This window comes from Talpa europaea, assembly GCF_964194135.1.
Source record: "Talpa europaea genome assembly, chromosome: 14".
Lineage (NCBI taxonomy): Eukaryota > Metazoa > Chordata > Mammalia > Eulipotyphla > Talpidae > Talpa > Talpa europaea.
This window is the reverse complement of record NC_140082.1, coordinates 12,535,802-12,562,930: the sequence shown is the minus strand read 5'-3', so window position 1 is coordinate 12,562,930 and position 27,129 is coordinate 12,535,802. Positions and strand designations below refer to the sequence as shown.

The 27,129-nt window shown below is 52.2% G+C and overlaps 1 protein-coding gene across 1 annotated transcript in view; it reads right to left on the bottom strand.

Annotated features, from left to right (window-relative positions):
- The window catches only part of WSCD2 (WSC domain containing 2), a gene marked incomplete at both ends in the record, with an annotated part of 43,157 nt that extends 16,988 nt beyond the window's left edge, over positions 1–26,169 (bottom strand). Inside the window, 4 exons of the mRNA XM_084253859.1 lie at positions 390–511; positions 11,838–12,022; positions 15,796–15,910; positions 25,791–26,169. Of these exons, the coding sequence (XP_084109985.1) occupies positions 390–511; positions 11,838–12,022; positions 15,796–15,910; positions 25,791–26,169 (801 nt within the window). The remainder of the gene's footprint in view (positions 1–389; positions 512–11,837; positions 12,023–15,795; positions 15,911–25,790) is intronic.
- Between the last annotated feature and the right edge of the window lie 960 nt (positions 26,170–27,129).

The following is a 27,129-nucleotide window of genomic DNA, read 5'->3' as shown; positions in this document are numbered from 1 at the left end:
CTTTATTTGTTCTATCTAACAGCTAAGTAGGAGCAGAATGCCCTGAGATTTGAAGGGCAATGAGCTGTCCTCTGTTCAATTGGCTTCGGCTCCAGACTCACAGCCCTGATTTCTCCCCAATAGCTGGTCCAGGAAAAATCTGGTAGCAAAATGAAGTCCCTGGATCCAGGGAGCTTTGCCACAATAGATTTTATTTCTTTCTAACAGATACTAAATATGAACTGTGGCATCTAGCTGCAGATCAGGATCCAGCAGTGCGGTGGGAGGCCCAAAGCGGGAACAACCGCCCCCATCCCAGCTGAGCTCCTGCTTCTTCAGCCCCGAGCCCCCGCTCCTCCAGATGTTCCTCACGGCCCCCGCGGAGCCCCTGAGCAGGCCCCTGGGCTCACCTTCTCTGTGCAGAGGTCCACGCACTTGTCCACAGACATGTTAGGCATCGCGACCGTCACCGGCAGGGCCAGGGAGAGGTTCTCGGGCCGGCGGAAGCAGCCTCGGAAGACAGCGCTGCCATCTGAGAGCGGGAGGCAAAGGCAGCAGTCAGATGCAGGCCGGGGAGCCAGCTCCAGAGGGAGCGCTCCGGGAAGCCCAGAGGAAGCGCGTCTGGCCCAGGCTCACAGAGTAAGCCCAAGTGGAGACGAAGGCAGTAGATAATTCAAAGAATGTTCTCTCCACCCTGGCAAATTTGTCAACAATCCAGAGCACCGAGAAGCAATTCCTGGGCCACTTATTCCCTCGCTTCCTCACGCTCGATGGTGGTGGCAACTACTCTTTCAGGCAAACGAGACTCCAGGGTGGATGTCATGCTTCCATCGCAGAGAGCTGGGCATTGGGGGCTGGATGAACAAAGGGCCCGAAGCTGCCCCTTCTCACAGCACCAAGGTGTGCCCCTCCCTCCCGTCATCTTGGGCTTTAGAGGCAAAACCCTGGACCCCACGACAATTCTGAAGACTGACCTTTACCAAAAACCTGCGAACATCCTATAAAATGTTCTTGGAACAAGACCCTCTCTGCTCAGCAGACAGGCAGCAAAGCCATCTTCATAGACTGGACTCTGAAATCATCCAAAATCTGAAGGTGTTCATTGTGGAGGCAAATCTAGCAAACTGTGGGTAAACCAGTCTTTTTACCACACCCGCCTTCCCACAACAATGAGGGAGCCATATAAAGAGCACCAATCCAGGGGTGCTCAGCCTTGGGGTCTGCACGGTGCATTCTTTAAAAAGAAAGAGATCAAATCCCAGCATCGCCCTCCTCTGCACATAGATAGTATCAACATCTCTTTAGGTCAAAAGAACTTAGAACCAGAAACCCCCTGGCAAAAATAATAGCCATTTTTAATGTTAGTGACTCGCTGTTCCTACCTGTATGAACTCATCAAACTTGGGTTTGTTGAAACAGTGCTTGCAGAGTAAAATCTGTATGCTGCTTCCCAGGTTCAAATGCTCTCTGGTGGTCTAACAAGCCCTTTGTCTAACTATCGCTGAGACTTCATTTCCAGTTAAGGGAGGATTATTTTGGAAACAAAATGTTAACCCCTGGGAAAAGGCAAAGTTGCAAAAGCCATCTAGCTCCATCTCTATCTATATTGGGTCCATCGCTAGCGTAAAGCCAATTTTGAAAGCATACACGGAGATGTATATTTACGTGCAAGGGAAGGATATGGAATTACTCCCTGGGGGGAATCATGGCAGAGGACGGGAGGGAGCTCATGAATGATAATTTTACATTTTAGCTGCCAAAGGCACCCTAGCGATTGCTTGCACCACCTGGCACCCAAGCCTGAAGGTGTTCATTGTGGAGGCAAATCTAGCAAACTCAGGAGACAGCTGGAATTTGGTTAAGTGGCTCATTTCCAGAGCAGGCCACAGGCTCACACACACCCAGGCTCTGTGCCCCGCTTTCCCATCTCTGGCTCCAGGCTGGTGAGACAGATGGCAGCGGCAACAGTGGGTGGGGTGGGAGGTCAGAGTGCTGCTGCTTCACCATGTAGTCCTGGGGCTCAGTTACCCACAGACAAGTGGGGGGCCAGGGAGCCTAGACAGTGATGTTCTTCTGTCCAGTACAGCCCTCCACTCCCTAAATGAGGAAGGAATCATCACATCCCAAGTGCCATGAGTGCCCCATCAGGGAAATACAGGACAGTCTTCCAGGATTCATCCCCACTTGACCAGGAAGCACAGTTAACTGGATGCCAGCTCAGGTGGCAGCACCAGCAGAGGCTGGCCTTGTGCCTCAAAATAAGAGAATGGCCCTCTCTTTAGACTCCAGTTGCCTTTACTGAGCCACCAGGCTCACTGGTGCTGGGCACTTAGGTCCATTAAAGTGCCTAGAGGCTTCTATTTTACAGATGAAAAGTCTGAGGTTCAGGTAAGCTCTCTGACTTCCAGGGTGACAGAATCATTAAATAAGAGAGTAATGGGGCCTCCTTGGTGATCTTGGGGATAAGTCTCAGCACTATCACCACTAAGGCCTGAGTTTGATACCGGCCAGGGAGCTACCCACATGACGCAGCAGACCTCTCCTGTCTCCCCACTGCTCCCCTCAGCAGTGTGTTTCACTAGATCCACCTGTTCTGCTCCCCACTCTGTCTGTGGTGAATCCTCTCACCCCTGTACCTCTGGCCTGCACCCAGTTCTTCTATACAAAAATGAAAATCAAAATAAATAAAACAACAGGCTTTTCTTTTTAAAATAAATAAATGACGGAATGAGATTAAAGCCAATTTCCTGTCTCCCACCTATGCTTCTTCCAATAATAATAGTAATGATGATGATACTGATTATAAATAATGCTATTATCAGGACGAGATGCTTATGGTAATATCATATCTCATCCCATGTTTATGGTATTATCATATCACTGTTCTGTGGAGAAAGAGGCTGAGCTGCTCACACGTGCCATCTCACTGAGCGCTCACATCACCCCAATGGCACAAGAACCCCCATTTTTACAGAGGAGGAAACTCAAGGTTCAGGGTCAAACCGCTTGACCCAGGAGCCGAAGTGGTTCCACTCTGGATAACATTACCAAGCGCTCCCTGTGGGCCAGGCGCTGGGCGAATGCTGGCTACAATACCTGCAGCTCCTGCCAGGGAGGCCGCCTCCTCCCCGTGTGTGGAAGGAGAAGCAGAGGCTAGAAAGGGGAAGTGACTCACCCGAGGCCACACAGCCCATGAGCAGCCGCCTCTGGATTCTGACCCAGGGGTGTCGAGCGCCCAGTCTCCGTGCTCTCTGGGACGTTACTCTGGAGGAAGCCACCCTCAAGCTTCGTTTTAGCATTTTCACAACACTGTAGCACGGGCCTGCTCCCTCCTGTCCCTCACCTCGCTCCGCTTCCCGCCCTCATCATCAGTCCTAACCCCATCTCTAGACACAGGCCTCTGATTCTCCTTCAAGCTCTCAAAAATGTCTAGATGTGGACTCCAAGACTCCAGACTATCTCCTATTTGAGGGTCCACCCTACAACAGTCCCCCTATATCACAGCTGGGGCCAGGAGGGTGGCTACAGGTGGGGGTTTTGGGGTTGAGATCAAGGGAGGCCCCTTTGGGGTTGGGGCCATCCTAGGCAGACTGCATTTTATGGCCTCGGGTGCTTCCTTCCCGAAGCCCCCTCTCGCCACACTGTTGGGATCTGAGACCCCCAACATAAGACTGTGCAGGAGAAGACAGAATTGTATCAGAAGGGGTGGGGGTGTTCCGGCACAAGACGGGGTAGGTGTACCTGTGTGTGCACCCAGGAGGGGCTGACCTTGGGGGCAGCAGGGGTTTGGTGGGGGGTGTTTGGGGGGTAGGACATGCGTGCACAGTGTGTGTGTCACAGGGCGGCTGCACGTGATTCTCGTGAGTGTGTGTGTGTGTGTGTGTGTGTGTGTGTGTTTGAGGCAATGTGGTCCAGATCTACCTGTCTGTGGGTGAATGTCGAGCCCTGAGACTAAATGTGCCCATAGTTCACCAAGCCCCTGTGGCCTGTCTGCACGGGATCATGGGCCCCGGTGTGGCAGGTGTGTGTGCACCTGTGTGGGCAGGTCTGTGCACGGGACCTCCGCTGGGTGAGTCCACCAGGCATGGAGACACAGTTCCCAGGGTGCTCTCTGAGTTGCCTGGCAACCACGTAGCTGAGGGAGGGCTTCCCTACTCCCCGAGCAGAGGGCCAGGATGAGCCCCACCAGCCTCCCACCTTCCCAGACTGGGAATTTCTCAACAACCCCTGAACAGCCAGTGCCGGGGTTGGAACAGAAACGTTCACTTGCCCTGTTCAAAGCTGTCTCCGGCCTGCATCATCCCCTGAGAGCAGCAGGGGGGCCAGGTCCCTCTGCTGGAGTCCAGCCCTGACTGAGCCTCTCCCCAGCATGCTGAGCGTGGGACCTTCGTGCCGGTAGCCAGGGCGCTGCTGCTGTTCAGGTCCTTCCTGTGTCAACACGGTAGTGCAGTGTGGAGTGCGTCCGTGACGCAGGGGGTGTGACGTCTGGGGTGTACCCAAGTGGTGTCTGGGGTTGCCTGCAGTCAGGGGTCACCCTGGCATCCTCTTGCAGACATGGCTTGAGTAACTGCAGGCACTGGGGCATCCTGCAGCCCCATGCCCTGGTGCTCTGCATCTGGGTTCCTTGGCCAGTGCTGTTGCCTCCCACCACCCCCACCTGGTGCCTGTCTCTCAGGCCCCTCTGCTGACAGGGCCACCTTGGTCTGGGTCTACAGACGGCCCAGAGGTGACCTGCCCTGACTCGGTGGCTCCAGAAGAGGCCTCCAGCCTGGCAGCTCACCAGAAGGCCTGGCATTTCCCTGGCACACGGGGTCAAGGAGCTGCCCAGGTCAAGAAGCAGAAGACTGGCAGTGAGGAGACCAGAGTTCTGCCAACATTGCTCTCCCCTGGAAGGCAGTCTGTCTGGCCCACCGCGGCTCTCCTCCCCACGGTGCCACCGGCGGTTCCTCCCTTCCTTGCTGTCTGACCTTGGGCAAGTTTCCTCTCCTTTGGGGCCCCGTGTTATTATCTCTGAAATGGAGGCATGAATATTGGATGAGTCATTCAGAGATGGCCATGAGTGAGCCTGGCGAGCTGTGAGGAGGGCGGCAGGGGCGGGCAAGGGTCTGTAGAGCCGTCTGTTTCCTTGCCAGCTGCCCTTAGGCTTAATTGGAAAAGAAGGGACGGAGGAACTGAGCCACTGCCCTGGCATCTCTCCATGAGGTTTTCTCCTGCCTGCTGGGACTTCAGGGGGCCAGACGGCAAGAGAGGGAAGAGGAGGGAAGACAGGAAGGCCAGCTCTGCTGAGAGAGGTCCCCCTTTGACATTTAAGCATCTGCTAACGAGTCCCTGACCCTCCCAGCTTAGAGAAGAAGGCTGAGCTAACTGCCTGAATACTCAATAAGGCGAGGTTTTCAGAGGCTTTACGGGGCCAGAGAAGGATTATGAGATGCTATTGGGAGACTCTCTTTGGTCAAGGTGTGTGTTAGGGTTGGGGTGCAAGGGGAGCAGATTTGGGAAGTCAGTTCTAGCAGAGAACAGTGACTCTGCCAGATGGAATGCCTTCCGGAAGTCCTGGCCTGGCAGCTTTTGGGGGATGATGTGTGGAGTCACAGAGGGCTTCGTGATGGCCAGGGGAAAGGCTGGACCCCTGGGGTCTGGGGACAGCTTTGGAGGGCGTTTCTGTGGGTCACTCTGCTTTGGCTTGGGAATCAGAGAGCTGGGAGCTTACAAAGCAGCCGAGACCTCTAATCCTCCTGCTTCCCTCATTTCCTCTATCTGCAAAATGGGTCACCTGTCCTCCCATCGGTGCTGAGAGATCTTTCACCTCTTAAGTCTAAAAATGAAAGAGAAGTGTCCAGACCGGCTCCCTCAACCTTCCTGACACTCTCCTGTGATATAAAGAACAGTGGATTTCCACAGCAGGAGGTGGCCGCCTCCCTGCTGGCAAAAAGGTCTGGTGCCCAGAAGAAAGGGCATTGGTTGTAAATTCAGACAGACCCGGGAGAGGTGTTCCTTATCTCTGTGGCTGGGCAGGCGTTTGCTTTCTGAGCGTTGGGTTCCTCATCTGTAGATGGAGTCACATCTGCAGAGTTGGGGGAAAGTCCAGGTGATGACATCCACGGCACCTGAAACCCAGCCAGGACTCGGCCCGTGTCTCCTGCTCCTTTCCCCAGTGCCCACCATGACATGTGAAGGGTGGGCTAGATCCTGCCTAGGAGGTGCTGGCAGTACCCGGCCACCCCGGTCAGGCTGACAGTGACCTACTGTAACCACAAGGACTCTCCACTTTACGGCCTTGGAGGGACAGGCTGGACTAGCCAGGGAGTCAGTCTCCCCAGGAGCTACCCTCAGCCCAGGATGGGTGAGCGTGGGAAACAAATGCTGTGGCACCCTCCTCCTCCAGGAGGCCACCGCTGATGCCACTCCCCACCATCTCTCAGAGCTCCCCACTGGGATTAAGTGCTAGTTGAGCTCAGTAGTAATCTGCCCTGGAAAGGAACCTGTATTGTCTCCTTCCCTTTCCTGTCTCCCTCCTCCACTCCCTGACAGGTGCATCCCGGGGTCACCTCCCCAACACACCAAGGTTTGCATCCTTGTCTCTGGGGGAACCCAGCTTACAACATCCTGGATCTTTAAGCATTTTAGTCTGCAGAGTTCAGGGACACTCTTAAAGGCCCACAGTCTGTGAGAACGGTGCCCACCGGAGGTGTCAACCCTGAGCAGTGTCTTCCCAAATAAAGAGAAACAACAAGCGTCTAACAACAGTTCTAGACTGTGTCACTCGTGCTAAGTGTGTGACACATACTATGTCTCAATTAATCCTCACAACAACCTATGAGGTTGACAAGAAGATACAATTATGTTGTTTGACAGTCAGAGACCTGAGACTTCAAACCAGGATTACTTTTCCAGGTCACACAGCTAGTGGGAAGCAGAGTTGGGGTCTGACCCCCATCTTATCTGACGTCACATCGCAGTTCCCCACCTCTCTGTCATTGCAGGGGGCCTGTCCAATTCTAACATGGTTGGGCTGCAGAGACCCCCAGGCCAGACACCTAAATTTCCCAGAAGCCCTCCCAGTCCCTGCCGTAGGGGCCCAAGGATCACAAAAGCCCACGCCCCACATTCTGACAATGTCAGCTTTTCATGACCAGGCCAGCTGGGCTGGAGCTTGACCTCAGCAGCTTGGGGTTTTTACTAGCAAGAAGCAAACCGAACAACGGTTCATCAACTCTCTTTGCTGGGGGCAGATGAAGAACAGCCCAGAACCAGCTGCATCTATCTCTGAAGTCCTATCATCTCTTTGTTCCAGGGCTTCACAAAAATGAGGTAAATGTCACCAGGCATCAGCTTAAAGCCAGGCGTAGAAGAGTTCTCCTTGGTTTGAAAGAGGCCACCACCCCCCGGGTAATTAGGCCAAGCTTTACTGCATTAAAGATGCCGGTGAGGAGGAAAGGCAGGGAGCTGGGAGCTGTTAACGGCCACCTATAATCAGAGAGAAACCGAATTACACAAAGCGCCTAACTGTCCAAGGAAAATTCAAACCAGCTATTTTTAGGCATCACCAAAGGCTCCTGCCGGCTGTTGGAAATTCCAGTAGCTTGAACTGGGTGCTGCCCAAAGTGAATTAAGAGTTTTCACCCTAGGAAAGGGGGGTACCACAGCTACTCCCTAACAGATACTGTGCCATGGGCTTTTTGGATTTTACCTTCCTCAATGGTCACAGTGCTTGAAAGTTTGGCATTGTGCCCATTTTACAGATGAGACAATTAAGGCCCAGAATTAATAAGTGCACTGGCCAAAGTCGACACAGCAAGTAAGAGAGAAAGCTGGGATGAGACAAAATCTGCTTGATTTCTACATTGTTCCCGTGCCTTCCTGGGTTTTGCTTAAGAGAGATAAGCAAACCAACACCCCTTCCCATCAGGATACAGGATGACATTTCTTACCTATCATCCCTTTGGTCCTCAACAGCAGAACTCTCGAGGGGCCATTTGAATTATAGAGCTCCAAGGTGCCAGGCATATATTAAAGGGAAGGGGAAAGTCTCCAGGCCTGACAAAGAAGGAGCTAGATAGGGTCCATCTATCCAGTGTACCTTTCCATGGTCACCTGAGGCTCTGCAGGAAACCTCAGAAAAAGTGGTTAGAATGCAGCGCCAGACAGCATGAAGCACAGCCTCAACAAAATTCCCCTTCTATGTCTGGAAGACAAAAATGGCCAAAACTAACAAGAGTACACAAAATCTGCTGTGTGAATTGTGAACTAAAAGTCGAAGATCCATTTTTTTCGGGGACAATGCACGTTTCCTAATACCTTCACCAAGACAGAAAAAGCAAAAATACGAGGAAGAAGTGGCCTAGCCCTGGGAGAGGTCCCTCTGCTGTGATGGGGCTTTTAGGCAAAACAAAAAGATGCTCAGGACCACGGACAGCCACCCATGGGTCCCACATGTATGTGTTCAGTGTCGTTTTAATGAACCTTGCAAGGCAAATCTTGCAAGAATCTTTCAGGCAAATGAAAATTTTTGCAGCATCCTATAAAGCCATAATGTTCTCAAATCACCAGCAGGTCTTTGCCCCTGGGAGAAGAGCTGCACTTGCCAATGCATTTAGCAAACTGCTGTGAAAAATGTAATCCAAGCAAGAAGGAAGTCCATTTCTCGGCTCTTTTGTAACAAGGGCAAAGAGTCCATGTGCCCGAGAGTCTGTGTCAAGGCAGAATAGCAGGTGCCTGCAGACATTTGCTCTGTCAACCTTTTCACGCTTTTGCTACTCATCACCTCAGAAACACGAGGGCTGGCCCCCCTTCAAGGAGGATGCCCCATTCGAGTGGTGCTTGGGGGATGAGGAGCCTCCTTTGAATCTTCACAGTCATTAAGAGCTCTATGCTGTTGCTCAGGAAAACATAATTAAGACATGGTGTTAATACTCATGAACGGCTTGACCACTGTATTTTGGTTCCCACCATACCTGTTTCCTGATATTTTTGCTCATTTCTTGCTTGTGTAATACACAGAGGAGCTCGGGGTACTGAAAACAATATAAGAGGTCAAGGTGTTTGCTCCACTGCAGAAAGTGGACACCCAAATTAGGAATCAGAGGTCTGGGTTCCAGCCCATGCCCAATCCCTAAGAGGCACGACGGCTTTGGAAAATCCATGTCTGCCCATCATTTCCTGAAATGACCTCTGGGCCTTTGCACACTCTGCTCCCTTTGTATAGATTTCACTCCGACTCCTAGAGACCTTCCTTGAGTCTGGATAACCTCTTATACACCAGACAAAATCCTCTGCATCTTTCAAGGTCTAATCATATCCTGCTGTGGAGCCTCCTCAGGGCTATTCAAGTTAGTTCTATCTGCTCCGTTGGCCTCAGTTTCTAAAACTGTGAAATGGGGACATCGCAAGGAAGTTGCTTCCAACAGGGCATTCACAGGACTTTTGCTGGCCCAGGACTTTTGCTGGCCCTGGACTTTTGCTTGAGAAGAATACTTTGCTTGAGAAGAATACTTCTCCTTTTACCTGGACATCTCTTTAGAATGAGATTCAGTGCAAATGTCACTCCACTGACTCCTGCAGACACAGTCCTGCAATCCCAAGCATCACCTGCCCCTCACCATGCTCCAGCTAGTCTCACTAGTCTTAGGTCTATCTCTGTACTGGATGGTGCATTTCTTGAGGGCAGGGACTGTGCTTTATCCCCCACTGATCTTCTCCATGTCTAATGCACTTGGGAGCTCAGCAAGTCTCCATGAGCCCTCTGCTGAGAGCTCACTGGGAGAGCCAACTGGACCACCCCCTTACCCATCTCCATTTTCACCTCAGCCATTGTAGCTTTGAGGTTAACAAGGCTTAGATTTTCTTCTGCATTCTCTGACTAAAGCTTCAAACTTAGTACAGCAGTGATTCAGGATATCGGCGGTGGACCTAGAGAGCTCAGGGTTCCACTCTCTGTTGGGCCCCTACTTGGACATAAATACTAAATTTCTCAGATGGAATAAAACACCACCCAGGCAATCTTTGCCCCTGCAAAAGTGAGCAAGATGAGGGTACAGCAGCATTGCAGCCGAGCTCGGAGGCTGCTCTCTGGCTACCACCAGCTCTTATATTGCTATAAGGACAGAAGACACCCTATTAGAACATAAGCTAGTGGTCTTTGTGTGCGTGTTTCAGCTGAGTGAAAAATCTTTGATGGCCCATGAGAGTGTTATTATACCAGGTAATCACAACAGTGTGTGTGTGTGTGTGTGTGTGTGTGTGTGTGTGTGTGTGTGAGACAGAGAGAGAGAGAGAGAGAGAGAGAGAGAGAGAGAGAGAGAGAGAGAAAGGATTTCCAGATCACCCAGTCAATCTGAACATTAGCTAAAGGAGGTCTGGCCAATAGTTGTAGTTATGTAGCTCATCCTCATCCACTAAGACATTTTAGTGGCAGCAGTTTTCCCTTTAAATACCCATGACTTTAAGACCCCTCCTCATCGGGTGAAAGTCACCATCAATATAACGTAAATATTGGCTCAAGGGATCAGTAGTGAGGATGATAAATCTACCAGCAACTTAAAACCTCATTCCACTAATGGCCAAACCAGAAACTCACTGTGTGGACATTCTCCAGATTTCACCCACCACCTCTGCCCTGTACCAGCCATGCCTTCTGAGCTGGGTGAGAGGAGGGCAGGGAGGGGTAGACAATGCATCCATTTGTAGAAACCAGCCCCTTTGCAAACAGCCCCTTTGCAACCCTATTGCAGAGCAAAGGTTGAATGGGATTTGAAAAGCAGCACACTTTATCAAGCACAGCAACAAAGAATGTTTGCAAACCATGGCATTCATATGGAAGAGGCCTTTCTTTGCCAAACTCACCTGTCTGGGCAGGTTGACTACCTGGGCAGGACTTGTCAGCTCCACTGAAGCCTAAAGTCTTATGATTCCAAGTGTGGTCCATGGACCAGCAGCCTGGCAGCTCCTGAAAGCTCCTTAGAAATGTATACTCTCCCCCTGCCTCTCGCCCTGCTGAATCACAATCTGCATTTTAGCAAGATCTCCATAGGAATGCACCTGCACATTCATACTTGGCACGCACTGGCCAAAGAGTTCCCGTTCTTGCTTCCACACTGCATCAGAAGAACAGCCAGAAGAAACCTCAGCCTCTATCTCTAGTCAAGACCATTAGCCCACGGGGCTGCGGGCTCCTGGCTATAGAATGGGGCTACTGAGCACTGGCCACTGTCTGAAAATCTTGTAGAAACAGCAAATGAAACCAGGCCAGCGGGGCTGAGCACAGCACTGGGCACATGGCAGGTTCTGATCATGGATATTACTTGTCACTGAACGCCCAGGAGAAAATGTACACGGAAGAGAGGCCTGGAGGTTTCTCCGGCACTGGCCCGTGGGGGATAAATCTCTCCATGGTGCCACTAAAGACCTAGGCTCTGGCGTTGCTTTAAATCCTTCAGTGCTCATGAGCAATGTGACCTGAGCCTCAATTTCCTCCTCTGTCAAGTGGGAGCAGGCGAGTCATAGTGCCTGTTTCAAGGATCCTCATGAGGATGAGGCGGGCTGATGCGCACAGACACTTAGCAAGGCCTGGCGCATGCACGTGGCATCATTGTGGACAGCGACCTCTTGGGAGAACATCAGACGACACTCAGGAAGGGCGGGATAGCTCGGGCGCGAGCGAGTCTGTTGAGGAGGCAGCTAGCCCGGGAGAGAAGAGGACCCTGAACCTTGGAAGTAGCTGCCACGGAGGGCTGCGCTGGGGGTGGGGTAGGAGGTTGGGCAGCCTCCGGGCAGCCAAGGGGCGGGGAGAGCCGGGACATGCAGCAGGGGCAGGGCAGGGTGCAGAGTTGGAGCCAGGGGGCCAGGGCGGACTCACGTACACCTGCGGGCCGCCTCCTGGGCCAGCTGCAGCCGGTAGACCGAGAGGCGGTTGGCGCCACCGCACACGCTGCCGCGCTCGCCCTTGCACTCCATGTCGCACTCGGCCTCGCTCAGGTTGGCGGCCTGGATCTTGTGGCCGCAGTAGCACTCGGCGCCGAACTCCAGCCCGGCGTACAGGTAACCCCTGGGGGAAGCTGCCGTCAGGTCGGAGCAGCTGCCACCGTGGAGACCCAGGGACAGGGAGACCTGGGGAATGGGAGGGCTCTGGGGACTAGAACCCCCAGGGGCGACCCATCTCCTGTGTTCCCACCTGTCTGCCACCCCCAGGGGCCTGCCCACATAGATGCACCACGTGCATGTTCACACCAACCTGCACATACACCGTCCATGAGGTGCCCGTCACACACGTGCACACACACCCCTCGGCTCCTGGGGCTCCCCCCCACCCCTCTTCTGCCTCTCCCTGTTTGCAGCCAGGAGACATGGAATCTCCAGAGTCCGGCCCCTTCATTCCAGGAAACATCTCCCAGGAATGATGCCGCCAGGTCCCTTGAGAGGAGCTGGACACAGAGCCTACTCTGTGTTCCGTTGGGAAGGTGGGAAGTCTAGGCCTCGCACCGGCCAAGCACAACAAGCTTTCCCCTGCAATAAAAAAAATGCAGGCAGCACGAGGTTTTCAACTTTTTTTCCACAGCCATAGAATCCTTTCCTAAAAAGGACTCTTAGTGGATGCCAATCTGTAAACACAGGAAAAGCGTGTTGCTGGCTCTGGCTTCAGGGGCGGGGAGGGTGTGGGAGGACAGGCCCAGCTCAGCCCTGTGGACCACGGAACCTCGGTGGCATCTTCAGAAGCCCAAGCACTCAGGCTGGCCAGTGGGACCCATCGGCTCATGTCCAGCTGCTTTGGACACCAAGGGGCCCTGGGGAGGCAGACTCACCCACAGACAGACCTACCCCGCATGCCGGCTGCTCTGGGTGGCATGTGGCCAAGCCTGGCCAGAGCAGGTGAGAGTAAATGGGCATCTCGGTGCCTGAATCCCTCTGGGTCTGTGTCGCCCCCCTTCCGCCTTCTGTGTCAGTCTCTGTCTCTCTCAAACCTGAATCTCAGGGTGCCCTTGGGGCCCTTCTCCTATAACTGGACCCAGTGAGGAAAGGAACGCTCCCCAAGAGTAGGCCCAGAGGGTGTTATCAATTCCACAGCAGTAGGTGGACCATTGCTCAGAGGCTGGGAGGGTGAGGTCTGGGGAGGAAGAGAACGGGCGTGCTCGGAGACCCAAGCAGAGGGCGTTTGACAGTTATGCCAAGGGAACCCCACAGGTTGGGAGGCGAGGTGGTTTTAAAATGTATTCACCAGGGCCTCCCTGATGGCCTAGGGGTTAAAACTCAGTGCTATCACTGCTATGGTCTGAGTTCAATCCCCGGCCAGGGAGATACCCACATGGCGCAGCAGACCCCTCCTGTCTCCCTGCTGCTCCCCTCAGCAGTGTATTTCAGTCAGTCTGCCTGTTCTGCTCCCCACTCTCTCTCTGGTAAATTCTCTCACCCCCAGCACCTCTGGCCTGTACCCCAGTTCTTCTACTCTAAAATAAATAAATAAATGGAAAAACTGTAACTTAAAAAAATTGTGTTCACAAGTTCTTTATATTACTCCTTCCCTCAAGAAAATTTGAAAAAGAAGAAAATTTGCCTCTCCGTGAATACGGGCTCACTTCTACCGAATAGCAGACAGTGGAAGAGCCGGTACGTTTGATTTGGCCTCCTCTTTGGATCCCTCTCTCCAGGGGAAACCGCCCGCCATGTTGTGAGGACACTCAAGTGGCCCCGTGGAGAGGCCCAGGTGGAGAGCACCTGAGACCCCCAGCCAGCAGCCGTGTGGGTGCCCGTCTTGGAAGAGGGTTCTCCAGCCCGGGTCAAGCCCTCAGATGGCTGCAGTCCCAGCTGGGACCCTGGTTGCAGCCTCATGAGAGACACTGAGGCGGCATCACCTGGCTCATCCCATCCCCAAATTCTGAACTCCTGACCCTCACAAACCCTGTGAGGTAATGAATGTGTGGTTTTAAGATGCTAATGTTGGGACAGTGGTCACCCAGCACGGATAACATACCTCAGGGAAATGGAGGCAGCACCATGGGCCCCCCATCCATCCCTGAGAGGACTCCAGACTAGGCCTCCTGCTATCTCTTTGCCAAAAGGACCTTCCAGAAATTAAAACAGATCACAGCTCTCCTCTGCCTACAATCCCCCAGCGGCTTCCACTGCACTCAGATGGCTTGGCCTACAAACCCGCATATTGGCAGTTCTCTAAGCTGGATTGCTGCTAGAAGTACCTGGGGGACATTCTTTATATGCCAAGTCTAGGTCCCATGCCCAGAGGGTCTGACATAATTGACCTGGGTGGGACCTGGGCGGCAAGAGTTTGAACAGTTTCCTGGGTGATTCTAATGTGCCTCTGGGTGTAAAATTCAGAACCACCCTAGGTCCCAGCAGCATCTACACAAGATGCGAACTCTTGGGCTCCACCCCAAACCCACTGGATCAAAATGTGGCAGCGGAGCCCACCAAGATATGTTTCAAAGGATTGCCAGGTGATGCTGCCGGCTGCCCTCCAGGTGAAGAACCCCTACTCTGGCTGACCTGGCCCCCATCCAAGCACCCCCCAACCTACCACTTCACCCTCACCTCCTACCTTCCTTCCTTTGCAAACTCTGCTGCAGTCCTGGGCTTTCTGATCCTGAAACATGCAAGCTTGACCCTGCTTCAAAGACTGTCCCGCTGCTCCCCTGCCTGGAACACTAACCCTTCTCTTCACGTGGCTGGTTCCTTCTTGCCTTGCAGCTCTGCGCTCCAAGAGTCCGTCCTAGAGAAATCCTCCATGACCCACCCCCCTAACATCGCCCCTCCTGCCAGGCTCTCTCCCGCCTCCCTGTTTTACTTTCTTCTAACACTTAGGACTTTTGAAATGATCTGGCTTATTTATTTCTCTTCTAAATTGCCTGTCTTCCACTGTAGGATATAATCTCCAGGAGGGTGGTGACCCTGCGGGGTTCCTGTATTCTGAGACGGTGCCTGCCATGCGATGGGTGTCTCATAAGTATCTGTTAAGTGGATGGAGACCACTGTCCTGATGAACACCCCAGCACCCTCCCAATGCATCCAAGGCCAAGCCAGCTGCTTTCATTGGCATTCAGGACCCCATGTCAGTGGGTCTCAGCCAGCTCTGTAGCTTCCCCTTCTAATAGCTCCTCTTGGGCCTTCCATGTACCCCCATACTGCCTACCTGAGGAGGCTGAGTATTAGGATGTCTCAGGAATTCTCTCTGAGGGTGCCATTTTTTTCTGCCCTATTCTACTATCTGGAAAACTTCTATTCATCCTTCAAAACCTGACTCAAGATTTCACCTTTATCAGTCGTCCTGGGCCGTCCATATGAAGCCCTTCATACCTCAACCTTCAGAATCCCCCCTCCCCCATATTCCTCATCATGCAGCACTCTCAGCCTTGCAGCCATCAAACTTGGTATCTGCACACCCCAGTTTCCTCATCTGTGGAATGTGGACCCCATCATGTGAGCGATCTTGTGGGGTCAAAGAGCTAATATTTGCAATGCTGAGAGATCCCTGTACAGACAGCTACTAGCACTTTAAGATAATTATGTGTGGTATCAAGTACACACACACATGACCAGCTCACCCTGCACTCTAGAAACTCACTCCTAGACACGGTCTCATACAACACGCTCAGATTTCCCCAGCCCATTTCCAGACAACCCTGTCATTTACACGCACATGCACATGCAAACACACACATGCACACACATGTCCCCTTGCGTCGCCCTTTCCTTGTGGCAGGTATATTCATTCTCCATCACACCCTCTGTGGAGCAGGAGAGAACACCACAGGCAGGAAGCTGAGAAGGAAGGGGGTGTAATGAATGGAGCTTGGGACGTCGGGGCCCTACCGTTCGGCACAGTTGTCCTGGCAACGGAAGACCGTCATCTTTTTGTAGTCGAAAAAGGACACGCCTCGCAGGGCCCGACTCTGGGTGTCATCCAGGTAGCAGCCGATGTACTTGGCTTTGGGGAGAGGAAAAAAGTCAGATTCGATGGGGTGCAAGGCTGAAAGGGTTATACGGAGTAACCTCTGTTATGGGGCCTTGTCGACATTTTGGTATCCATTCCTCCCTCCAAGCAGAAGCACAGATGCAGGAGAAACTGGAAACCATGTGATGTGCGTTGGCAGAACCTGACCCATGAGGGCAGTGGGTCCAGTTGTGGGCCTGGAGGCCAACACAGAGGAAGGGACCCTTCATCCGCCATGGTTATGGTCAAACCCCTGGGCTCTCCTGGAAACAGCTGGCACCAGGAACCCAAGTGTTGTTTCCTAGCCCTAAGCACCAAGGAGAGAGATGCACATTAAGACAGCTTGAAATGCTCACCAGAGGACAGCATCCTCTCAGCTACAAGTTTTCTTAAGATATTTACTTTTCAGGGCCTCCCTGGTGGCCTAGGGGTTTGATCCCCAGCCAGGGAGCTACCCACATGGTGCAGCAGACCTCTCCTGTCTCTCCCCACCCACTGATCCCCTCAGCAGTGTATTTCAGTCAGTCTGCCTATTCTGCTCCCCACTCTGTCTCTGGTGAATCCTCTCACTCCCCACACCTCTGGCCTGTACCCCAGTTCTTCTATGCATAAATAAATAAATCCTTTAAAAAGGATATTTATCTTTCCTTGGGAGGAAATGGGCTATCTAGAGACCGAGGCTCTCACCCCTGGGTACTTCCCAGGAGTGGTGAGTTTGCACCAGTCATCCTTTCTGAGATCTAGTTTTCTTCATCATGGGGATAAAAACACCAACCCAGTGAGGTAAAATAGAATGACTTGGACAAATGTTTCTACCATAGTGTCTTGCATATGATGATCACAAAGTTAAGGTGCGTGAAATAAGGAACAGGCCCTTCACAGTGCTGAGTAAGCACTTTACAGTTTGCATATGTTGTGAGCCAAGTGAGTGTTTCCATCCAGCCGAAGGAAAAATTCAAATGAAGTAAAACAGCCGTCCCATTATAAACCACATACTTCGTTTTCTTAAAGTAGCAAATGTGTTTTGTGCTTCATGGTTAAAAAAATAACTCTCACATGAACTACGTGCACATGTTCAGTTCATAAAGTATTTTCAGTTTATGAAGTCTATTCTTACAATTATTATTATTATCTGGATCTGATCTTTGACCAACGCTTTACACATGCGGGCTCACTGAATTCTTACGGTGGCCTGTGAAGTAAGCACTTGATTTTGCATTCTGGACCGACAAGGAAACTGAGGCCCAGAGAGGCTAAGTCACTTGCCCAAGGAAACACAGCTTGTATGCGTGACACCAGGAGGGACCCGGGCACACAGGCCCCGGAGTCCATGTTCTGAACTACTTGCTTCTTCTCCCACCAGGGATCTGTGCGGAGACGCAGGTGCTGCGGGAGAGCCCTGGTTTCTCTCACTCTCTCTCGGGTGGTTAAACAGAGCCGGAGAACAGGGAAGAGGTTCAGCTGGTGTGAGAACGAAGATTTATATTCAGGTGGACCCAAACCAACGCCCTTCTCCATCTGGAAGGAGTGGAGGTCGGGGAGGGGGAGCCGGCCGACCCCGGGACCCAAAGGTCCTCAGAGAATGACCAGGGAAACGCCCCCGGTCCCCGTCCCTCCTGCTGGACAGTCTGCTGCCCGTCTCCCTGCGGTTTGCGCCTGCAGCGCCTGCAGCGCCTGCGGAAGATGCAGCCTCATCGCTGAGCAGCCCTGAGCCGCTGGCTGCCCGGCTAAGTGTGGGGTTTGACAGCCCCGCGCCTCGACCCTGACCGCCTCGGCTTTCTGTCATCAGACAGAGGTGATCTGGTCGACTAAGAACAGTCCATCTCTAAAAGAAACATCACCTCCCTGGAGCAGGCATGTCAGCCAGTGACAGCCGGGCCTTGTCATTGTGTTTGTTCAACAACGCGTGACCCTCCTGTCGCAGATGGAACCACGGCCCTGTGGCCTGGAGCACGAGGCTGTCACACCTGAGGGGGACAGAGCACCCCGGGGCCGTGCTGGGGGTGGGCCGCACCAGGCCTGGCTCAGTCGTCCACCAGGGGACAGTGTCCAGGATGCACCCTAGGGTGGCAGGAGGACACAGAGGAAGCGCGAGGAGGAGAGGGGGAGAAGAGGGAGGTGGAGGAAGGAGATGGGAGGGGCCAGGTGGCACGAGGGCTGTGTCATCAGGTCAACACAGGGAGGGGTGGAGGGAAGGAGGGAGGCAGAGGAGGGACGAAACGCTCATGCACGCCTAGGCCATCTCGACGTGAGGGCGACTCTACTACAAAGTGTGTCACTGTTCACAGTCCACCTGCTTCTTACTCCCCCAGCTTCCAGACGAGGACGCTGACCCCAGGGGTATTCCAGCTGTCTGCCTTAGGAGCAGCGCCTGGGTTGGGCGCATGTGTATGTTCTGACCCATCGCCACGCACGACATGTCTGCATTTCCTCCTTTCTAAGTGGAGGTGAAGCTATGTCTTCTGTGCAAGCGCCTGCCACTTGAAAAGTAAGCCTGGGTCTATCTTCCAGCCATCTCCCGTGGGGGGAAGTTTTGCTTCCTTCTGGCCTCGAGGTTTCAGGGTCCTGAAGCACCTCAGAGAGATCTAATGGGGAGCCATGTTGACATGGGCTTACAGGTGGGCCTCGGGGGGTCTGCTGGGCTGGCAGGTGGACCTCGGAGGTCTCTCCTTAGGCTGAGGTAGGTGCTTTTTGTCACACAAGATTCCTGCCATCGAATTAGTGGGAGCAGAAGTGTGTGTGTGTCTACTGGGGAGTGAAGGAGTGACTGTAATGGCATGTTTTGCCCCTTTAAAGCACCCCCTCTTCCTATTTTTCTACTTGCCGATCTCACCCACCCTGACCTTGGGGAGACACTGACCTTGCAAGGTCAGTCATATTGTCCGTCTCACTGGCAAACCATCAGGGACACTGGGGAGTGGGCACAGGACCTATTCTTTGGATTCTTACAGATTAAAGCTGAGAGAACAAACTGTCTTCCTTGGGTTATGACAGTGACATTCTGGAAGCCCAGAGCTACCCACAGCCATAATCCCTGGCACCAAAGCAAGTGTGTCTGGGAGAACCGAACTAAGGAAGAGATAAGCAGAGAGGAGAGTGAGAGACGGACACTAATCATTCATTTACAAACCCTGCCCCTCCTGTAGTTTGGTGCATAGTACATTTTCTTACTTAGCTTCAGCTAGGTTAGGAATGGTCCCGAGTTGCCCAAGGAGCACTGATGAATATTCTGGAACTCAAGCTAAGTCATGTGACTCCACACTATTGTGAGGGTCAAACCCAAAGATACCCCCAGACCTGTCATCTCCAAAGCTGCCCTTTCCCACATACCACAGTCAGATTCAGCTCAGGAGGAGACATCTCGGGGAGGATGGGAGACGGAGGGTCCCTTGGGGAGAAGAGCTGGGACTTGGTCACAGGTCCAGCAGCCCAAAAGTCCAGGCTTTTAAATGCCATGCCTACCTTTCCTCACCTGACTACCAGACCAGTCATCTGGCCGAGATATCCCTACACGACAGGTGCTCCAAGACTTGCTGCATGAACGGGTGACTGTCTGCGATTTTATCTGCCCACAGGGGCAGAAAATGACACATGACCTTTCATTAATGCTCTGGAGAAATGTGGGCACATTTCACACCAGAGCATGATGAATGGGCTGAGCACTGTGGTCAAAACATGGCTATTAAGTCAGTTTCTTCCCTGTCCTGGGCACGGGCAGGGGGCTCCCTCCCCACTGGTCTGCACAGCGGGCTGCAGCCACACAACCATGTCCCTGCCCCTGGAGTTCCGTCCCCCATGAGCAGTGAGTTCCTTGGCACGGTTGCAGGCAGCCCACTGGACAACCATTCACCCGGGCCCCACCTTCAAGTCCCAGAATGCACCTGCAGCGGTGACAGAATCCGGGAGGCCAGGTATGTAAAACAGGAACAAAATCACAGGCCACTTGAAGGTGGATTCATAGCTGCATTCACACAATCTACCAGCTCATCTCTGCAGTCATCCAAATATTGCTGAAATGGCAAAGTCACCCCAGCCTGGTGATTTATCTCAAACACATAAAGCAGCCAAGGGTGAGGCCGGGAGGGTGCAGGCATCTGGAAAAGAGACCTCTGGGTGTGTTTTTTTCTTTCCCTTTGCCTTTTGCTTTCATTAATCTTCCTCTTCCAGAAATTTTTGCACTCTTCAATAGGGTAATTTGTTAAAAGCATAGCCAAACATATATTACTTTGTGTTCCCCTTCTTGACTGTCTGTGAGCGCACTCCCAGCCAGCAGGCATAGTGTCCTAGAGGGAGAGTGATTTTGGAGTCAACCAGACCTGGCTTTCAATCCTGACACTGCAGTGGCTTTGCAGGACGGCTCAAGCACTGGGCAGACAGCTCTCCCTCCCGTCTGAAAAGTGGGACCAAAACCCAGTGGTGTTATGGGTTGAATTGTTCACCCCCTTCCCCAAAAAGGCATGGTGCAGTTCTAAGTGCAGGACCTTAGGAAGTGACCTGATTTGGAAACAGGGTTCTTGCAGGTGTCATTTAGGTTATGGGGTCATGATGGGGCAGCATGGCCCTGATCCAGAATCACCGATGTCCTTGTAAGATGGCTTTAGGAAGACTCGGAGACCCAAGGGGGCCATTGGGTGCAAATGGAGGCAGAGATCAGAGCCGCACAATGGCAAGCCCAGGAACGCCAAGGATTATTGGTGACCTCAGAAGCTCGGAGAAGGGTGCGGGTCAGATTCTCCAGTGTCCCTGCCAACATCTGGAGTGTGGACTCGGCCCCAGCACTGCGAGAGAACACATTTCTGTGTTTGAAGCCTCCCATTTATGATACCTTGTTAGGGCAGCCTCAGGAAACAAAATAAGGGTGTTGTTGAGACTGACCGTAAGTGAGGCTCATCTGCACTGAGGCCAGCAAAGGGCCCGACACAGAGAAGGGACTCACAGAATTGTGCCTCTCCATCATCTTAGAAGGTTGTCCTTCCAGATGACCCTTCAGTGCTCTCTGGTTTTCCATGCAGGACATGGAATTTCCTCCTCACACCGGGGTTTCCCTGGGGTAGAAGGGACTTTTTCACACAGAAATAATTCAGGGTCACCATCAAAGAATTTCTAATGAAACAAGAAAGTGCTATTGTGGGAAAATAGTGGGTACAATGGCAGCCACACACAAATATGGAAACACACAGGAGGGAAGACAGGAGGGGGACGTGCCAGCAGCGCTCCCCGTGGCAGCTGTGGGGTGGGGTTTTCATAGCTCTCTCTTGTTCTATAGATTCTAACTTTTCACACTGAGTATGTGTCATTTTGAAAATCAGAAATTCATTTTTGAAGATATAATTTATCTTTTTACCTGTGTGTCTTCCCTTTTGCTCTCCCCAAGTGGTTGTGACTATTCCCAGAGGGGAAAACTGTGCTTGAATCCATTCTGTGTCTCCACCTCCCAGCACAGGGCTGGGCACATAGTAGGTGCACACTTCATGTGGATGAATGCATGAATGAATCACTGCAGTTGGGAATTCTACACTTTAAGAAAGTGGTAGCTCAGTGATTAAGAACTGGGTTTTGGGGCCTCCCTGGTGGTGAAAAGTGTTAGGTCTAAGCACTATGAAGCTATCTACAGCCACTGCAGCATGAGTTCGATCCCCAGCCAGGGAGTTAACCCACACAGCACAGCAGACCTCTCCTGACTCACCCGCTGCTCCCCTCAGCAGTGTATTTCAGTAGATCCACCTGTTCTGCTCCCCACTCTGTCTGTGGTGAATTCTCTCACCCCCTACACCTCTGATCTACATCCCAGCTCTTGTATGCATAAATAAATAAAATAAATCTTTAAAAAAAAAAAAGAATTAGGGTTTTGGCCTCAAACAGAATTGGTTGGAGTCTGCTCTGCCTTAGCAGCTGTGTGACATTGCACAAGTGACTACACCTCTCTGAGTCTCTGTTTTTTCATCTGTGAGAGGGGCTGGGTACTTCCTCCCTGATGTGAAGCTGGAGGAAACTACGGAGTCAGGGCAGACACTGCATCTTCAGCTGAGGAGGTGGGGAGTAGGCGCCCTGTGGCCCTTCCAAAATGCCTACCCCTCTCCTCTGTCATGCCCAACCCATTTCTCCTGTGACCTGGGGGGACAGGAACAGCATGGGCTTTGAAACCAAACTGGGTCTGGCTCCTGGCTCTGCCATCAATTAGATGTGTTACATTCTGCAAATCACTCCCCGCCCCTTTGCACCTTCTTTCACGGGTAAAATGACAATATTAGTAATAATGGTGACCATGAATTAAGTGCTTTTACTATGTGCCAGGTGCTGTGCTGAGCACTTTCTGTGTGTGCACTAAGAAGTGAGGTGAAGTAGTAGGTAAGGTTTGGTGTACAGTCTGGTTGCTTGGGTTCAAATATCCCCTCCTCTAACTGGAGAACCTTGGGCAAGTTACTTCACCTCTCTGTGCCTTCATTTCCTCTCTCTAAGATGGGTTAAAATTACATGTACCTCACTGGGCTGCTGTGAAGATTATGTGATGTAATCATTGCTATGTGCTTAGCACAGTAGCTGGCGCTTAAAAGAGCACCCCATGAATTAACTTATATACTCATCAATAGGCATCAAATGTTATAGGACTTTTTATCACCAAGAGGAAACTGAGGCTCAGGGAGGTGAAATGACCTACCCAGGGTTGCACAGCCAGTAAGTAGCAGAACCAGGATTTGAACCCTGATTTGGCTGCTCAAGACATGGTTCTCAGCAGCTGTGTGAAGCACAGGCCCCAGCAGAGTGATGGGCACATTGCAGAGGCCAACTCCACCCAGAATTCCAGCCCAGCTCCAGCCTATCCTGGGAGCAGGGCCTTCCTCCTGCTCCTGGCCTGGGAGGGCCTCTGAATCCTTTGCAGTTTAAGTCCTGCCTCACCGCATCAAGTAGAGTTCTTGCCAGCTTCAGAGAAAAACCAAATGTGTTTACCATCAGGTCAGAGAAGCGTCTCGTTTTTATTAGCGTTAATCTAATATGTTTTCCTTCCTCGCTGAACTCTGAATAAGTTAATCAAGGACAGGCTGGATTTGTGTTTTCTTAATAATGCCGCCTGATTCCTAAGGCTGCCTGTTGAGAGCTGTGGGCTCAGAGCATCTTTTTTTATCTTCTATTTCCTTTTCTGTGATATGTTATAACATATATAAGATTTCCAGGGCCAGGGGGTCAGTGTGGTGTAGGAGACACTGTAAGCTATGCAATTAAACGGACCTTGTTTTAAACCTCGATTTTTCCATTTGCTACCTGGGGTAAGTGACTATTCCTTGGGTTTTAATTTTTCCCATCTGTGAAATAGGATAGCAACTGTCTCTAATTTTGTGAGTTATTGTGATAATTAAATAAAGCAATGAAGCACTTAGACTCTAGGCCCATAAAGATAATTCAATAGATATCAGCTATTACTACCACAGTTATTAATAACAGCAACTATTAAGTGACCTATAATTATAAGTAGGAGATGTGATAGCATTTGACATGGATTGTTCCATTCAAATAAGATATGAAAAGCCACAGGCAATGGCCGGCATGAAGCAGGTGCCCAAGGAAAGGGAATAATGACTAGTAGTGGTAGCCTGAGGAGGAATGAATAGAAGTTCATTCCTATCACAAATGGGGGGGGGTGCTGTCATTGTATCAAATGTGCCACAAGGAGCTCGTACTCTATCAGAGAACCTTGACAAACAGCAACACCATTCGTGCAAGGGCCATGGCAGGGAGTATCAAGGAGTAGCATCAAGTGTGGAGGGAGGTGAGGGCAATTTCTTGGAGATGAGCTAAGCAGAGACCTGGAGGACAAGTAGTGTTAACCCTTGGAGGCTGAGGGGTGTTATTCATTCAAATGTCCAACCAGAGGGGAGACATTCAACAAGCCAGTACCGCACGCCATCTGTGTGCTCGGCGCTGTCCCTGGTGCTGATGGGACGCAGGCAAACAGGAGACGCCACATGGCCGCCTTCATGGAGCAGACAGTTGCAGAGCAGAGGCAGACAACAAACAAGCGATAGACACATCACCAAGATGCTTACAGATGGTGATAAGGGCTGTGGCAAAAATAAAACCGGGGGATGTGACTGTCACCAGATTCAAAGACCATTTTAGTTAGAATAGTCCAGTAAGGCCTCCATGGGAAGGCAAGGTTTGACGGGTGCCCCGAGGAAGTGAGCCCCGCAAAGATCTGGTGGAACAGCATTCTAGATGGAAGGGGCTGCCTGTGCAAAGATCTTAAGTTTGGAGCAGGACTGGTGTGCTCCATGAACAGCAATAAAGACAGCGGGGCCGGGAGTAGCCAGGGAGATGGGGGAGGGGGCTTGTAAGTTGAGGTTGGAGAGTTGAGCCATGGTAGGGACCCTAGAATTTATCCTACACACCACTGGGAGCATGTCCCAAGGTGCAAGCTTGTGGCAAAAGTAGCGTCAAAGTAGCACCTCACACCTCACCTGTGACTACAGATGGATCCTTTCCTGTGTAGATCTGTGAGATTTTCCTGATCACCTCTAAGAACCTACCGTGTCCCAGGCATTGTTCTGGGCATTTTCATGATCACTGTCTCATTGAACTCTCAAGAGAAGCCTTCAAGGGAGGAGTGATAATTCCCATTTCACAGAGGACAAAATTGAGGCGTGAGAAGGTGAAGCCAGTTTCCTGGAACTCACAACTGGTTGAGATGGAGCTGGGATGGGAATCAAGTCCCTAATCTACTCTTCCACCTGCTACCTTCTCCTTTTCCTCCCTATGCACTCTGGGCTCTTGAAGGGGCAGATTCAGGGAAATTCCTGGGGGTTGGAAGGTGAGTTTCTGGGATGGCTTCGGGGCCAGAAACAGGTGGTGTGCTCCCAGGGTGAGGTCCCTCCATCGATCCTATTTCCCTCATGGTGGAAAAAAGGGCTTTCCACAAATCACAGCAGGCGAGTGACGCGTGGTCAGGGACACTGAGACCCGGGAGGTTTCCTTCTGCCCCGGTCAGTGGTGGATCTTCCCAAACCATCTGCCTGATTCCTGAAATATCCACTGGTTTTACTCTCACCAGCTGCAAGGTTTGCAGTGTCCTTCCCAGCACGTTGGTCAGATGGCAGATGCCAACAGACTGGGAGGCAGCAGCAGAGCCAAAAGCGTTCAGGTCAGACAGATGTGATTCGAACCCCAGCGCTCACCAACTCTGTGGCCTTGGGCAAGTGTCGTCACTTCTTTAAGCCTCAGTTTGCACATGTTTCCTGGACACAGGGTCACACTGCCTGCTCAGGTTCACAGAGCAGCGAAAATCAAATGAGGTAATGTACTCCCAGAGAAAAGCTCTTTTTGACTGTAAAAGGCAAAGGAAATGCAATAAAATATGCCCAAGGCACTGATGTCTGCCGAGCACCACCACCAAGGGCTCCAGCAGGGTACTGAGAGGACCGAGGTGGCGCTGAAGCTCCGTCCTGCGCTGCGTAACCTTGGGGGACTTGGTGCCACGGGCATCTTTACAGTGGGAATAGCAGCACTTACCACATAGAGTATGGGAGTGATTCAACACATGAAGAGTCCTCAAGAGATGCCAGCTATTTTTATTCTCATGTGTATTTAACAAGGATTGGAAAAGGCTGTGGGGAGGGTCTGACTTTCAACTCTGATAGGGGTGGGGTCCAAATCCAAGCCTGACTGTTTGCAAGCTGTGTGGCCTTGGGCAAGCTGCTTAACCTCTCTGAGTTTTCATTTTCTCCTCTGCCAAATGGAAGCGCGGAGCTGCGTGGTGCTGTGTCTGCAGCCATGCCCATACGTGCCTGGTTCCACCACACACTGCGAGCCCACAGCTTGGTTATAGATCATCCTCCTCCATCCTTTCTCCTCAACCACCTTGCAGCCCGTCTAACCCTCTTACCTCGCTCCTCCTCCTTCTCCCTGACGACTCTCCCCTTGAGGGCTCGGCTCCAGGCTCCACCGTAGTCTCCCAGCTTGGCCCTCTCGTTCCCATCCTTGCCCTTGAACCAGGGTCCATACCGGCGGGCAATGTTGGAGGCGTCACCCGTGTCCCGGAAACCTCTTCCCAGATGCAAGTCACCCAAGAAGGGCAGCTCCGCGCCCTCGGCCGGGGCCCCTGCAGCGGGGTTCCCCTGGCTCTGAGAGACGGCCGGCTGACCCACGAAGCCAGAGTGCAGGAAGACGAGGCTCCCGGCTGTCAGGTAGAGCACCAGGAAGGTAAAGAAACGCACGGGTCTCCGGCGGAAGTACCGCTGGAATTTGAACCAGAGCTTGGCCATAGCGGGATCATTCCGGAATGACGCGCAGGGGCTCGCTGGGGCGGTCCGGGGAGGAGGTGAAGGGGGGCTTTGTTTCCCAAACTTCCCTTAGGAAGGGAGCCCCTGGGGCTGTTCAGCTTATTCCCTCTGTGAAGGTGATGACCAGGTCCAGGAGAGGAAGGTCAGCCTGGTTAGGGTTGGGGTGAGGTGAAGAGCAAGGAGAGTGGGGTTCACCAGCCTTCCCAAGGTCAAGGTGAGCTTCTTTGGGCTAGGAGAGCAGTTTTGAGGCTTGAGACACCCAGGAGATGGTCCCATCACGCTCCATCTTGCTCTTTGCCTCAGAGAGTTCCCACAGAGCTTTGAAAATAGTCATTGGAGGAGTCGGGATGGCCAGCAGCCACCGTCCCTTCTTGCCCCTTCTCAGCTCCTCAGCCCGTCCAGCCACACAATTTCCATTTCTAGTCTCTTCCTCAGCTGGAGACCCATCTCCACGTGTCCACCTGGTTGAAACAGAGGCTGGGGGGCTTCCATCCAGTCAAGCATTAGGCCCCGGGGCTGTTACCTGCAAAACAGCGGACACAGGCATGAGAAGCCTCCTCACAGAGACCAGAGCTCACAGGGTTCTTGAACCTTCCCAAGGGAGGGATGCAGCACCCAGAAGGGAAGGGAAGCCAACGGCCTGAAGCCCCCAGTGGTGCTGGAGAGAAGCCCGGTCTGAGTTTTCTAGAACACTGCCTTCCTTCTTCTTTAAACCAAACTGGGGGTCAAGCAACTTCAATTGATTGGGTATTCACTTGTGGACAAGCTTATTGAGGCCCACACGCCCTAAATATTTGTCAAACATACACTGTATCATGAAGTGTCAAAAAATACTTCTCCGGCTCTTGCTGAACTGCCTGCTGGATCTGGCTGACACTTAACCAGCTCCAGTGCATTCTTCACCCACCTGCCACCCCAACAAATATTCAGGGAGCAACTGCC